We start from the raw sequence: 15844 nt of genomic DNA, 5'->3' as shown, positions 1-15844 counted from the left end.
ATCTGAGTTTTTTTAGTTAAGCCAGCGTTAAGAGGAGACTATCCTTCTTACTGACTTCCGCCCAACGGCCGCCCCCTGTGAATAAATAATAATATAAAAAAAAATCGTTTCAGGTGATTCACACTGGGCTGTAATGTGGTTATGTTTCTTCTATAAGATAGTAGTGACTGCAATTCGTAGTTAAATAATTCACGAAATTTAAAATGTTTATTTAATAATAATAATAATACATTCTTTTTAGGTTATCATTTCCCGTTCTCTAGACGTAAGAACACAATCCTGCCAATGCATTATCTCACGGTCTGAAAAGTTCTGAGTGCAAAAGATCACAGTCTTAATTGTGTCTGTTTCTTTGTTTTATGGAGCTCTTAAGAAATGTTTGTTGCAACAACATGCTAGCTTTTCTCTAAAGGGCAAAACTAGAAAAGTTAGACAAGCTTTCCACGTCGGTATCAAGTTTACTATCTCCTAGAATGAAGCATCGTACATTGGCGCATAGATATACATGCTTCCGAGAAACTGTTTGCTTCATCCAGGTTATACCCTCCGAAAAGCTGCTACCTACTCGTATTTACCAAACTATGCTGCTTCACATCCCCTGAAGACCGTAATCTGGAAGTCTAAAATTGCTCAGAAGCAAAGAACGACAAGTTGTTTTGCACGTGACTGTCTATTATGTTAAAAGTGAATATGGNCAACACGCATGCCACTGGGCCACTGACATCGTGCATGCTGCTGTTACAGTATTCGTTCTTAAGCACCTGAAGCACAAAGATACCTTCTTCTTTGTTTAGTTCCAAAGATAAGCTTATTACAGTGATAAGCTAATAATACTGTGCTGATAATAGTTTTTTTGTAGTCATAATAAACAGCAGGATCTCACTACCACTCTTCATAAAAATGAGTAGTAAAGGTCATTTTCCTCATCTCACCGCTCTGAGAGCTTTATAAATCTATGCTGTTATTTGTGAAACTCTTTCTTCACTGCTGAAAGTGTCTTCTGAAGATTGCAAGTAACCACGAACCGTAGTGTTGCCAGGTAAATAAAAGTATAATTCGTTAAAATCTGCATGTGTAAATAAGCAAGTATAATGCATTGCACGGTGATGAACCTTCGGGTTCCATAAAATGCTGGGGAATTCTTGAGTAGCTGCAGAATTGGCGGCTCCTCCAGAAGGGCTCAGCTCCATGAGTAAGTAAGTAAGTAATGCATTACTTAAAAATCAATTAACAGTTGACATCATCTTGTGACTTACTGTCTATACTAACTCCCATAGAGTACAGCATTTCTTGAGAAACCAATAGTAGTTCATCTATCCAAGAACATCTCCTTAGTTTTGCGGAACCAATATCTCATTACCATGTTCATATCTCTCCCATGCATGCTACATGCTCTGTACATCTCGTCAACCGTGATTCTGTCGTCCTAATAACATTGTGTGCAGGGTAGAAAGTATGAAGCGCCCCATCAAGTAACTACAGAGATTTCTCCAATCTCCTGTCACTTCATCCATGGTCCAAATATTTCCCTCACTGTCCTGTTTTCTTACACGCAGAAAGAAATTTTAAACGTACTTAATATTTCCACTCTCTTCATCATCATCGTGTTTCGTAATGAATTGTTAGGATTAGGCTTCACTGCATATCACAAAGCTTCCTTTACAGTGGGTACCAGGAGCAATTTCCAAATAGATAAACCGGCAGGAGCGTGAAGCAGACCACTCGCCTCCATCTAGTGCCGAGGTTAATCCTCGTAATGGTGGCGCTATAATTTCAATCCCCACAAGATTTCATGAAGCGGCACTTAAAATTAATTAAACCAAGGGATAATTTTTTCTTGATATTAACTGCCTGTTCCCTGACCTGTGTATATCTGATCTCTGCAGATTTCCGTCGTGTTTGTTGCGCCTCAGTACGCTCTTACTAGGGACAACAAATAAAAATCTATTTGAACCTGAATATATCTTAATCGTAGATGTATTTCTGAATATAATCTCATGGTATATTTATCCAATCGAAATGTAAGTTCTTTTGTTTCTGTACGAATAGAATGGAAGAAGTTTTGGATGTCATTAAAAATGTATTTGCCTCTGCCAAATCGTTGATCACTCAGGTGGACCCAAAACGAAAAGTAGCTCGGTAATGATTTAAACTGTAAAGGGACCGGTGAAATACGATCCAGCTAAGCTTGAACGAGTGCTGTATGGGTTGTGTGAACAAACTCTTGAGGCACTGCCCTGTGTACCTCAAAGAAGCATACTAAACCTGGTCGTTGCTTTCTTCTAACAGAAGTATGTACCAATTAGTAAGAAAACCTGAATGAAAGAGACCACTTGGAAGGCAGAAGCGTTGAAGAGAAGATAATATTAAAATGGATTTTAGAGGCATAAGAGTAGAGGTTGTGAACCGGATTTGTCTGACTGGTGTTAGGGGCCAGCAAAGAGAGTGAACATGGTAATGAACCTCCGGAATCCATACAATTCTGAGAATTTCATGACTAGATGAACTACTATTAGCTTCTCAGGAAGGGCACTCCTCCGCGTAGTTGGCTAGTTTATTTCTTCTCACCTTTTATCCACTCTCCCATACGCCGTCATGGCGTAGTTCTTAACTAGTTAAGCATAGGGGACAACTTTACTTTTATCTTTTGAAAAACAGAAATAAAATTAGGCATTACTCATAAATTGGCAAAGCGGCCTCCGTAGTTTAGAGGTAACGTTCCCACCTCATGACTCGTAGTACGCGGGTTCAAATACCCGGCAGAAGTCGTCGAATTTTTAAGGGCGGAAAAATTCAGGGAACAAGTCCTCTGGGAGGGACTTTAAGCCGTGGGTCCCGTGCTTTACGGCACGTAAAAGAACCTCATATCTCCAAAGGAGGGCACTGAGCCAAATTAACGGACGTTTCCCGCCCAACAGCAGTCTCTAATACCTCTGGTAGATAGGGGAAGCATTATAGGTACCTCTCAGCTAGTAGAGCCGGTCTCGCTGGCTGGGCGGGACTGATGGTAAGCACCAGTACCGGTAGGATATAGAGACTGGTAGAAATCATAGGGGGAAGAACAATGGACCAATACAGGTCTCAGTGTATGGGGAAACCCACCCTCTCCAATAACTAACTAACTAACTATATATTGGCAAGAAATGGACATTGACAAAATAATAATTTAAATAATTTTCAAATGTGGTTGCTAATATTATAGTATTCTACAGCTTTTTGCGTCCTCTTTATCAACGTGATCTTGAATTCTCAACACAAATTAATCAATGTTCATATTCTAATATGCTATACCTCGAATTTGTGTTGTCCAGTAGCAATATTTTACTTTACTACGTAATTGTGTTTCGTCACTAACATGTAATTTCAATTTTTAAAGGATGATAATCATTGTAGGCTCAATGTGACAGATAAACAGAAATCAAGTTTCCCTACTTTACATAGATGAGTAGCGTATATTGTTAAAAAATCATATTTACTCGTGCAGAAACATACAAGCAAAGAAGTCTCACTCATTATGAATATGCAGTTTGAACTTTCAACAAACCATGTTATTAAAACATGCCCTTGAAGAAATGTGTGTATGTTATTCAGTCTTTACGAAACGGAAGTCGCACACATCAGTGAGATATTTATGTTTATAAAGTACCAGACCACCACATACATAATTAAATTAATTGGTTTCAAAATTTGTTTGGACTGTCGTTATCCGTTAAAGCAACAAAAAAATAACATTTGAACTTCGACATTATCGTTATTACGTGGCCTACAGAAGTCGAAAGTCCGACAGATATTGAAATTAATCATTTTAGCAGTTCTACAAAATGCTGCTCCGGGGTGAGACTTATCTCATGCCTTACAACTAACACCGCCGCCGCAAGAGCGCGGTGTGCGTGTGTACGCTTTATATTCGATAGACACATTTGAAAGTTCATTACACATCCCGTTTTAACGAACATATACTATAGAATAGTATGCAGTAACGCTTTAAACGTAAATTAAGTTAACGCAAAATTATATCTGGGCTTAATTAATTAAGCACCCTGTCATGAGTACTTACGGAGGATTATAAGATAAACGACAGAAGACGGCAGAGGTAAAAAATGTAAAGCTATCCCTGTAACAGGCCATGGAGGCCCATAGGGTTGTGAGACGTCGAGGCTCACACATTTTTGACAATCGGCTCATAGATGGCGGTGAGGTAGTCAGCCCTACGCGTCGGCCGCCCTTCCCCCCAGGAAGGTTCCAGGTACTCATTTATCTTAGAGGCTGAGTCGACCTCAGGGCCATAGTGCAGCTGGAAGGATTCGGTTGATTGAAAAATGCAATAACCTCGTCGGGAATCGAACTTGCGACCGTCTGGGTTGTAGTATAGTTCCTCAACCAACTACACTACCGTGTGCCTCGAAGGCGACAGAGAGAATATGAAATGCCACTCAAAATTGATAGGATAAGACACGAAAACAGGGGCACAGCACTTAGCACTTGCGTCGTATTCCTACGGTCCCCGATTCAAATCCCCTATGAAAGAAGTATTGCGGGTTTTCCTTCAATCTCGCTAAAATTATGGAAGTACTATTAAAATATAGAGATTCCATTTTTATTCATAATCATTTGGAATTTTTCATTCGACACTAATCTTAATAGTTGGCCCACATTAATTAAACCAACAAAATAAGATATCATAATCCTATCGAATCTCATTTACACGTATACTGTAAAAAGACCTAAATTTGAATTCAGTGGCCGTGTGATTCAAAGCAAACAAGATCAGAGATCGACCGCATACTGTTATGGCGGACTCGAATTTTGCACACAAAAATACTGTCTTGCTGTATTGTCACATTAAAGACCTTGCAACGGGCGAAAACTTGTGTAATGGGTGACACGGAGTGTTTAAAAAGAATCGACTCCTTATCTCAGATTTAATTCTTATTTTTATATTCAGTGAACAAAGATGAATAGAAAGAAGTCGAACAATGTATATATATAGTTCTTGTTGCTTATCATTGTTTAGTTTGGTTTAATACTAATTCAGGTTATAGCCATCCTTCAGAAAGGATGAATTACTGCAGCTGATGACATAATGTTATAGGTGAAGTTTTCCCTATAATTAAGCACTATGCCATGAAAGCATATTGGGGAGTGAAGGTATGGCTCCACCATTCCTAACCTCGGCAGTAGATGGAGGTTAGTGGTCGGTCGGCTTCACGCCTCTGCGGCTTTACCCCCGGGGACATATCCGCGGTACCCGTTGAATAATAATGGTATATTACTGAACAATTACAGTATTGAAGTGCGAGATTTATAAAATAACAACACTGTTGGTATGATTCTGAGAATGGGCCAATGAGAGAAAACAGAGAAACAGATAACTGAGATATGCATATGCTCATGTAACAAGAACAAATGATGGAGAGACGAGGGGGGGGACGCAGCGCAACAAGTGTGAACGACTGCTGAGCGCTAGTAGTGGCAGTTGCAGCAAGGCCAGCTCAGTGTTGCTGTCTGAAACACTGTTGTGATTTCCTCACGCAGCACACCACATCTTCGACTCCGAAGCAGAGTGGAGTGTCGCAGCAAATCACTGACGACGCTGTCCCGGAGTCAATACCACTGACCGGAACCTACCCGGAAGATATGGACTGCAGCCCCAAGTTCCGTTGGACATGGCTGCTGGATATTCTAATGGGAGGTTCAGGTAAGATATGTTTTTATTTATAATGGGGTGTGACTATGTCCCTTGTGCTGCGGCCACATTTGAATTATTGTACCAGCCCCAGATGATAGGTGAGGGTGATTATGGAGCAATTGGTGGAATGAAGATTGACAGGGGAAATCTGCCCCAGCGCCACTTTGTCCACCACAAATCCCACTTCACAAGACCCGGGATCGAACCCGGGTCGCCGCGGTGGGAAGCCAGCGACTGACCGCTTGAGCTATGGCGCTGCCAGTCAGGTAAGATAACTGTCGTTTCTAATCACAGGAGAGCAACAACTTGACGTAGTTATTCAGGAGAGAAACAACCATCAAATTTTGGATTTTTTGATTCTGTATTGCAAAACATAATAATCAGCTGCTAATATTCTGCAAAGATATGTCATAAAGTGCTGAATCCAATCCTAAATTTTGTATAATTTTACATTTCACGTCTTTCTAAAAAAAATTTTGTAGTTGAAAAAGAGTATTTGGAGATGGTTGCTTCTACCATCATCATCCAATTATCCGTAATTGGTTAACCGAGGAATTATGGGATCGGAAAGTTGAGTTCACTACTTGCTTCTTGCATTGCTGTAATTTATTTTTGAAATGTAAATAACAACAGGGTTCGGTGAGATAGATTCTAGTATCGTGTTTATGTGAAAACGGCGATGAGCCTTCGGTTTCTATAACAACATCGAATTACATGATCAGGTGAATATCTGGGACCTGAGTAGGATATACCCTGAAATAACTAAGTTATATCTTTCAATCAGTCGGCTACCCAGTTGGCCACTACGTGTTATGTATTGCAGCCTAATACAGTTTCATCAGACTATATATTTTTGTAATATTTTCTTCCAAATATCTTGATTTTGTAACAGGTTTTGTTATGATAATTGAGATTCAATATATCATACATTAGGATAACTTCAAGACCTAAAATATTTAACAATTCAAAATATCTTGTTCTCGTAACAGGTTTCGTTAGATTAGTTTGGATTTGGTATACCAAACATTGCCGGTCACAGTAGCCGAGCGGTCTAAGGTATGCACTGTCTTCGCTCGCTCGGAAGCCGGGATCGTGGGTTCGAATCCCACTCAGGCCATGGATGTTTGTGTGCGTTTTTCTGTGTTTGTCTCCAGGTAGAGGCCTTGCGACGAGCTGATCACTCGCCCAAGGAGTCCTACCGCATGTGTAAGATCTAGAAAAACCGAAATGAACGGAGTTCATGGAGGTAGGCCTAGGCCCACTGGGGCTGTAGTGCCAAGGAAAAAAAAATACCAAACATTAGGATTGCTTACATTCGAATAATCGATGTACTGTTTGATCTAAAGCTGGCAGTATCTAGAATATCGTATTAATTCCACTCACAATTATCAGCTTTCCCGATTAGATTAGTTTTTTTTATAACATTGCGAGTTTTGAGCAGGATTTCATAAAATCGATGAAGGATAAATGACTAACCAAGAAACAAAGAGGATGAAGAGGTCATAGACTAACTTCCTGTTTTTAAAGCTGCCTGATAAAACTCAAGAAACGTTTAAAAGTTAAGTACAGCATAGCAGGAGAAACAATTCAAAGACCTTACGAATGAAAATAAAGGTACGAGAAGTTCTGGGAAGAACTAATAAGTCTAGTTTTCTTTGATACGGCACAGACCTCATATAAAACGACACGTCCAACAGTTCTTTCATTGTTGTGAGTGTATTCGTTGCGGTGGTAACAACTGTACCTAGTTATTACCTGGCAACGATATGGGGTTACACATGCAGACACACAGACCGATGAAGGGATTTATGAAGTGCACCGTTGAGATGGGCTCAGGTGCCAAGTTCCATAAAGATTGGTTCAGGCATTCACGAGTTGACGGTTGGGGATACACAGACAGCATGGTGATCTCATAAGCCTACTGCTGTTTTTCAAAGTAAGGAAAGTAGGCTAAAAAGCGCCTGTAAGAGAAACAAAGAAAAACTCTACAGCTAAACTGCTGTGTTTCAAACTACATCTAACGTAGCAGTTAAGGAATATAATAATTCTGTATTTATTTAAATACTACCCCTAATTCAAGGACAATACAGACAAAAGCATTTGTATATTCTTTTCACAAAGAGCAGAATGGACAAGTCAAGAAAGATCGATTGTACGTGGTGCATTCCGTATATAATGCCTCCTATTTTTTTTTTTGTGTTAATATGTAACGTCTGAGCTGGATGTTGGTGGTGTTGTAGTAAAGGTTGAACCTTCCCGCCAATGTACTGTTAATTTGGTTATCGTGCGACAGATAGCGACAGCAGAGCAGTCTACCAAAATGGCGTCTGACATAGAAGTGCGTATGAAAGAGAAATGTGTTATTGAATTTCTCACTGCCGAATAAATTGTACCCATTGACATCCATCGACACTTGCTAAAGGTGTACGGAGACAATACAGTGGATGTCAGCACAGTGATTCGGTGGGTAGTGCGTTACAACAGTGGCGAAAGTGAAGTGCACGACAAGCCACGCCATGGGTGTCCCTGCTCAGCTGTCACTCCTCACAATGAACAGCGCCTCATCCGAACAGATCAGCAGATAACGACCAGGGACTGTCAATTCTGAACGCTACAAGACGACGCTGACTAAGCTGAAAGCCCGTATTTCCCGAGTCAGGCCAGAGAAGCAGACAACCTTTCGCTTGCAACACGATAACGCTAGACCCCATACAAGTTTGGCAACCACCGCGCACATTGCAAAGTTTGGCTGGACTGTCCTACCACATCCACCTTATAGCCCCGGTTTAGCACCTTCAGACTTCCATCTCTTTGGGCCTATGAAAGACTGACTACGTGGGCAACATTTTCCAGACAACGATGCTGTCATTGCAGCTGTAAGAAAGTGGCTAGCCTCTGCTGGCGCAGACTTTTACGGGCGCGGCATACAGGCTCTTGTTCATCGCTGGCAAAAGTGCATAACCAATGGTGGTGATTATGTGGTAAAATAGCTGTAAGTAGCTGAAATCTTGCTCTATTTAACTGCGTTATTATGATTTCTGTATCTGTTGTAGTTTTTTTTTTTTTTAAATAGGAGGCATTATATACGGAACGCCCTTCACCTGTTTATCTCCTAAGCCATTTGGCTGATATAGATGTATTGTGGCACTGGAAATGTGCACTGTAATTTGTATAGTAAGTTCCATTTAAATTCCTATCAGTCCAGTATAACACATATTTTAAATGAAGACCAAAACGAACTTCACCTATTTTCTCGAGACTGCTCACCATAAGAAGAACTGACACGTAACGTATACATACTATGTATCTCATTCGGATCTAGAATTTTTATTTGAAACAATTTAAGAGACTGTTATGTTCAAGAAAGTACAAGGAAACGAATTATGAATGTGTTGTTTTTAGGCAAACTTGCTGATGGCATCTTAATATTGCCCCGCCCGTCCCTCTGTCCATTTGTCTGTCCGTCTGCACGCATGAAAAAACGAGAGAACCGCTGTCCATATAATCACGTAATCTGAAACGGGAGTTTTACTAAGATTTTCTGAAAGAATCGAATTTTAGTTAGTTTATAAGCTGGTACCGGTCACGGTAGCCGGAGGTCTGAGCCATGAACTGTCTTCGTTCGCTCGGAAGCCGGGATCATGGGTTCGAATCCCACACAAGGCATAAATGTTGGGTATGTGTATGTGTTTGTTCTGTGTTGATGTTATCCTGTGGTTATGTAGAGGCCTTGCGGCGAGCTGATCACTCGTCCAAGGAGTCGTACCGTCTGAAAAATGATCAAAATGAAAAAAACAAACCTCGACGCCGTAAGGTATAAGAGGAACGGATTAAGTAAGTAAGTTGTAAGTTGGTTATTTAACTACGCTGTCAGTATTGAAACTGTATGAAACGATAATTCGCGGAGGAAACAGGAGTACTCGAAGAAATCTCGCCCGATTGTCATTTTATCCACATGACCTGAACTGGGTCTGAACCCGGAATTCCGCTGTGGGAAGCCGGAGACTAACCGCTTGAGTTATGACACCGCCTAATTTTGGTAAACGCTCGACACTAATAATGAAAACTTTACATCAGATCCTACAAGCTTATCTGCATGCATTTCGTGTATGTATCGTTAAACATTTGTGGGAAGGAAAGAAGTTCATATTCAGTGCACTTTCTTTCGCAAGTCATGCTGTTTTAGAGATAATTTAAAAAATGCGAGAGAATACTCCTTATTTAGTATTGTAACAGATTTGATCAACGCGTTGCCAGGCAACAGCTATGTAAACATGATCCAACACGCAGCAATAGAAGACGTTCCGTTTTATGTAGATCCGAGCGATACGCCAATACCCTGGCTGGATACCGATCACGTGATATGTATTTATAGTATGTCCATGTCCGTTCCGCGGCTATGTGAGTAAGAGTGACAGAATTCGTTCAGTGCAGTTACGAGTCAGTCGTAAGCTGGAGGAGTGAGTCCAGAAGAATTTATATTTCCAATATTCCAGATTTATTGAAGACGAAATAGCAAGAAGACTTCACAGTGAATTGAAGTGCTAAAATCCAGGGGCGGCCCGTGTATAGGCACTGCGGAACTGCAGCACCCCCAATTTCCACTTGATATTATCGATAACATTTATATAATGAGTCCTTTTTTCTTTAATTCTTTCTTTATACTTGTACAGTACAATATATAATCCTTAAGCTTAATGTCAGTAGCCAAATCTTTGTATGAACTGTGAGTTTCACAGTTCCAGCGGCGAGGTGTTCGTTGACTGTGCGCATGCGCACACAGGAAGCTACACACGAGGCTGCAAGGGAGAGGGAGCACTGCAGGAACGACAGTGCCGACCGGTGCTGACCCTGGCGTGCTGGTGGAAGGTAGTTTTTTTTTACTCCGCGTGTGTTGTGCTTAAAAAATGAGTTAATTGTAGAATTATATTATTATCCTGCTTCCAGCTATTCTATTTGATTATTTTTTTCGGTTCTTTTATTTAACAGAAAACTTGAACCATGGCCTTGCATCCCCGAGAAATAAGTTCTGTGACTCTAAGTGAACTTCAACAGCTTAAGTTTTCACAACTGTCTCTCCATGAGAAAGTTGCAGTTAAAAAAAGAGGTCGTTTAACACCTGATATTCTAATATCTCAGCCAGGCATAAGCAAGAACAAGAAATATAGTCGTAGCTTTAATTCTGAATGGTACAAACGGAAAAATTGGCTTTGCAGCTGTGAAGTAAAAAAGCACTGTTTTGCTTCCCGTGTTTGCTGTTTGGGGGTGATGTAACGTGGACAAAAGATGGTTTTAGAAATATAAACAAAATGAAAGAAAAAACTGAAAAGCATGAGAAGTCAAAGAACCACGTTGATAATGTAGTTTCACTGTCACTTTTAGGAACCGTAAGTATTAAGGAGAAATTTAGTGAGGCATACAGACTTTCAATCAATGAGCATAATATAAAGGTTAAAAAGAATGGATTTCATTTTTAAATGAATAGATTAAGCTTGAACTGTAACAATTTAGGTTAAAGTAAGTAAAACATATTTGATTTTGTTCTTTTAGGATTTTATGAAGTTTCTAAATAAATTTTCTTTTTATACATGTTTGTTTCCTTTTATACAATTTTAAAACAAAGGCTACAAATTTTCTGGAGCAGCACCCCCACTAATTTTAGCTACGAGCCGCCACTGCGTAAAATCTGTGTTGAGATCCGTTGTTAGGAGACAACTAATGGAAACTGAGAATCCTAGTGCGTGTGCAACGGTGGACCGGAAAATGTGTAAATAGCGATAGTGCTATAATAACGTGTAATTACCGGTGGTGTGTATCAGGCGTGAATAAATCCGCCCGTCCAATCCAGAACCCGTCTTGTTAGTCAGTAATACACGTGAGAGTATTGTAACGTGTTTTGTTACTGAAGACGCCGTTCAGATTGTTAGTTGGTTTATTTAACAACCTACAAGTCGTAACATATACAAAATTTACAAAACCATAATTTTGCCTGTGGTTCTGTATGGGTGTGAAACTTGGTCTCTGACATTAAAGGAGGGACATAGACTGAGGGTGTTTGAGAACAGGGTGTTGAGGAGAATATTTGGACCGAAGAGAGATATGAAGTCATAGGAGGTTGGAGAAAACTGCATAATGAGGAGCTTCATAACTTGTACCCTTCTCCAAGTATAATTAGAATGATCAAGTCGGGTTCCATAAAATGCTGGGAAATTCTTGAGTAGCTGCAGAATTGGCGGCTCCTCAAGAAGGGCTCAGCTCAATGAGTAAGTAAGTAAGTAAGTAAGTAAGTAAGTAAGTACAAGTCGTAACTACAATTGATTATAACACTGTTGCGGGTTTGGACAATATACAAACCCTACCACAAATCTCTTCACACTATCTTTACTATACACACATCACATTCTTCTTCCCGCGACTGCTACTATATTTACACTGACTTATGACGTCTTCTTCACACAATCCCCTCGATGCATCTGAACCCGGCGACTGATAGACTTCAACTGTCTTCGGCGGTTGCTACATTTTAACTCACTCCTTACGCATTCCAGTCTCCCTTATAAACCCTCAGTCGGACAGCGGAAAACCCATATCGCTTCACTGTTGCGTAAACGCTGTGTTTATAGGCGTTGCTGGGCAACGCTGCCGAGAGTTGTTTATTGCTGCGTAGCAACCAGCGCGCTTAGGCTCTACTCGGCACGGCATGGAGAAACACCGCTTTCCTTACTGTTGCGTAACCCCGTTTCCAATGTTGCGTAACTTAGCAACCGACCGTTTATCAACACGTTCCACCTCCCGTTGCCCAGCAACGGTTAGACATGTCACAGTATATTCAACAGTCACAAGAAATCTTCCGAATACACGCGACGATTAGCGAGCAGTCAGCAGTGGTTTTCCAAACACATACGAAACTACCCAACTTTCATGTTGATAACAATTAAACGATGCTTCTTCCAGCCTGAATATTCAGATCTGCATGATAATAAATATATGTTTTACTGAAACATAATTTAACATGTGACTGTATATGTTTCTGAGTTTACCTAAAAACATATAAAATATTTGTGCTTAGACCATATTACGTGGGTCCCTTGTCACCAGGGCATGGCGCGTCCTCAGGTTGCGGATGTAGGAGACGCCTTCCAGGTATGGAGGGAAGCTGCGAATATATTGAATAAGCAGTCGCGGACAGCCGATAAGGTGGTTCTTCAGCTGGGGGGCTGGGCGTGGGTGTAAAAGCTCCTCACCGTAAAGCATAAGCTTGTTACAAAAATGTTCAAAGGCCTCGAACCTAGACGGATCCTCTGGATAAACGACCTAAGCTACATAAAATGGACATCCCTTAGAGATAGGATGGGATGGGATGGATTGGATTGATCTGGCTCAGGATAGGAACCAGTGGAGGGCTCTTGTGAACACGGTAATTAACCTTCGGGTTTCATAAAATCTGGGAAATTCTTGAGTAGCTGCAGCATTGGCGGCTCCTCAAGAAGGGCTCAACTCCATGAGCAAGAGATACCCCAGTGGTTATTTATAATTCCTTCTGCCGAAAGTGCCGTCAAGTGTACACTGTACAAAATTTTGATCTGTATAGTGTTCATTTGCTACACCATCGATATTCAATAAATGAACATCAGCACTAATAAGATGTGCACAGTCGTAAAGTAACACATTTGGAAAGAAAGCATGCTCCAAATTGACGTAATCTTTCCGCTCTCGTTGTTACAGTTTTCCACAGCCCACGTTCACGGATTCAGAGACAAGCGGAAAACTGCAGAACACTAGGTACGACGTCTACTGACACTAGAAATAGGTTGTTAGTGTGTGTTTATCTTGCGCAATGATTTCTGCAGTCGGTGCGGTTTGCTACACGTAAACGTAAAGTCGTCTCCGTGCACTACGCCATGAAGGCGAATGGGGAGTGGGTGTATAGATCCAAGTTTTCTTGACCTCAAGGTGAGTGGTCAGCTTCACGCCTCAGCCGTTTTACCCCCGGGGAAAGAGCCCCCGATACTCATTGGATAGGAGGTTGGGTGGACCCCAGAGCCGGTCTAGACGACGCGGAGAAAAGAAAATTCTTGACCCTACCAGGACTCATACTCCGACCCCTCGATCTTCCAGTCTATAGCCAGTCGCTATACCGATTACCGGCATTGTATATTTCGTTCTTGAAGATAAACTTAGACATGAGAACACCGGAAACATATTTCTAGAAAAAGAAAGCGCTTAATGTGTTATGTATAACAGACAATGATCACAACGTGATATCTTGAAGACTATCTCTTGTGGCATGTGCTTGCCGGGAGCTTGCTTGACTTACTTTTCGGCCCTGAAGACGGAGGGAATACATTGCTCCGAAACGTCTGTCAAGTGTTCCCAGACTACACGACGTAGTATCTCAGAAGATAGTACTCTTCATAGTCATCGACGTGAGAACCCCAAATCTTACATGTATCTTATTGTTAGCAAAGTATTTCGATCACTAGAATCGTGGCTTTTCACAGATGCCTCTATAAAAATGCTGCATAAAATAGGTAATTGTTATATTCTTCCTAGCACCAAATTGTTGTTGTTTTTGCATTCTTCGTGGGTATCTTAAAGTGTGAAAGGTTAAGATCAAGAAGTAAACAGGAGATGAAAACTCATCATGATACTGCTCATTGCTATTTGCTTTGTAATAGACTCGTGCTATCAAGTGCAAAAAAAAAGTCGTCAGAAAAATCGATCGTAACTTCATGTCTCGTTATTTTAAGACAACATCAATATCGAACTATCGATTGTAACATTTAAACTATTAGACTCTACTGCACACCTGTCTATACTTCGATTATTATTCACAGAACATGAGTAACATTAAAAAGTGTAATTTTTTTTCCTTTGGCACTATAGCCCTGATTTGGGCCTTGGCCTACTTCGGTTTACTAGCTCTTAGACATTCGGTAGGACTCCTTGGGCCGGTGATCAGCTCGTCGCAAGGCCTCTACCTGTACACAAACACAGAAAAACGTGCGCGCGCCCGAACACACAAACATTAACACTAACACTAAACATCCATGCCCTGACTGGGATTCGAACCCACGATCCCGTCTTCCGAGCGAGAGAAGACAGTGCATTTCTTAGACCTCTCAGGTAGCCTCTTACATATACGCTGAATAAAATCGTGTTTTCAATAGTGTTCATTTGACACAACAATAGACGTTTAGTAAATAAACTTCACCACTTTTGAGGATAAATTGGGCATGCGAATATCAACAAACATATTTTTAGAAAACGAAAGCGCTGAACATGATACATATGACAAAGTGTCACGTCAGCGTTATCCTGAAGAGTATCTTCTTCTCTTGTTCGACCTACTCTTCGACTTTGAAGATGGATTCATGTATTGGTATACGCTTCTAGTATGACTACTATTCTTAATGTTGTATTTTAGCGTCCTGTTGCACTGATTCTCGTCCATGATATTATAAAACAACACGTAACAGAAGTCGAAAGTAATAATAAGTACCATTTTCACGTTGTAGGTATACACAAAATATCGGAAAGAACGACTCCCATAGTGGAAGAATCATACAATACGTGAGTTTGAATTAAGACGTATAAGATGATAAATCTTAACAAGTTTTAGTGTATACAAAGTTTATTATAGTTGATGAAGAATGTACAATTTAAATAATTTTATGAACGGCACATGATGGCGAGCAATGCAATAGCTTAGCGTAAATAACGCCCCTGACGATGGCACAGTGATGCCGAAACATGTAGTGAAGTGATATGTGAGACTGAGTGCACTACAAGACTGCCAATACATACATATCTTGAAGATGGAGACAGTACTTTTGCCCGAAACGTCGGCTAACTTTACCAGACTAGTGCAGCGTCACACCCCAGAAGACAGTCACATTCACAACTGTGAGAGATATAGATCTCACAACATGTATTTCATTACAAGCAACATATTCCGATCTCTAGTGTAGTGGCTTTTCACCCGTTCCTCTGTGAAGGTAAAGCTATCCCTGTAACAGGTCCTGCAGGTTCCCACATTTTCTCTAGACATTCGGCTCATAGATGGCGGTGAGGTTGTCAGCCTTGCGAGCCGGCACCCTTTACCCCCTCCCCACCCCCAAAAGATTCCTGGTACTCATTTCTGTTAGCGTGATT

At 40.8% G+C, this 15844-nt stretch overlaps 2 protein-coding genes across 4 annotated transcripts in view; one reads left to right on the top strand and one right to left on the bottom strand.

The window, feature by feature from the left end:
- Positions 1-15844, top strand: part of LOC111872025 (phospholipid phosphatase 2) — an 85250-nt gene that overhangs the window by 6763 nt on the left and 62643 nt on the right. For both annotated transcript variants that reach the window (XM_023865508.2, XM_023865507.2), the window contains one exon: positions 5536-5698. In XM_023865508.2, coding sequence (XP_023721276.1) covers positions 5638-5698 — 61 coding nt within the window. In that variant the 5' untranslated portion in view covers positions 5536-5637. The remainder of the gene's footprint in view (positions 1-5535; positions 5699-15844) is intronic.
- LOC111872018 overlaps positions 1-15844 on the bottom strand; it is an 89453-nt gene that overhangs the window by 23809 nt on the left and 49800 nt on the right. The gene's annotated exons all lie outside the window — the stretch shown is intronic.

The sequence above is a fragment of the Cryptotermes secundus genome, unplaced genomic scaffold (genome assembly GCF_002891405.2).
Source record: "Cryptotermes secundus unplaced genomic scaffold, Csec_1.0 scaffold87, whole genome shotgun sequence".
Lineage (NCBI taxonomy): Eukaryota > Metazoa > Arthropoda > Insecta > Blattodea > Kalotermitidae > Cryptotermes > Cryptotermes secundus.
This window is presented reverse-complemented; position numbering and strand designations above follow the sequence as displayed.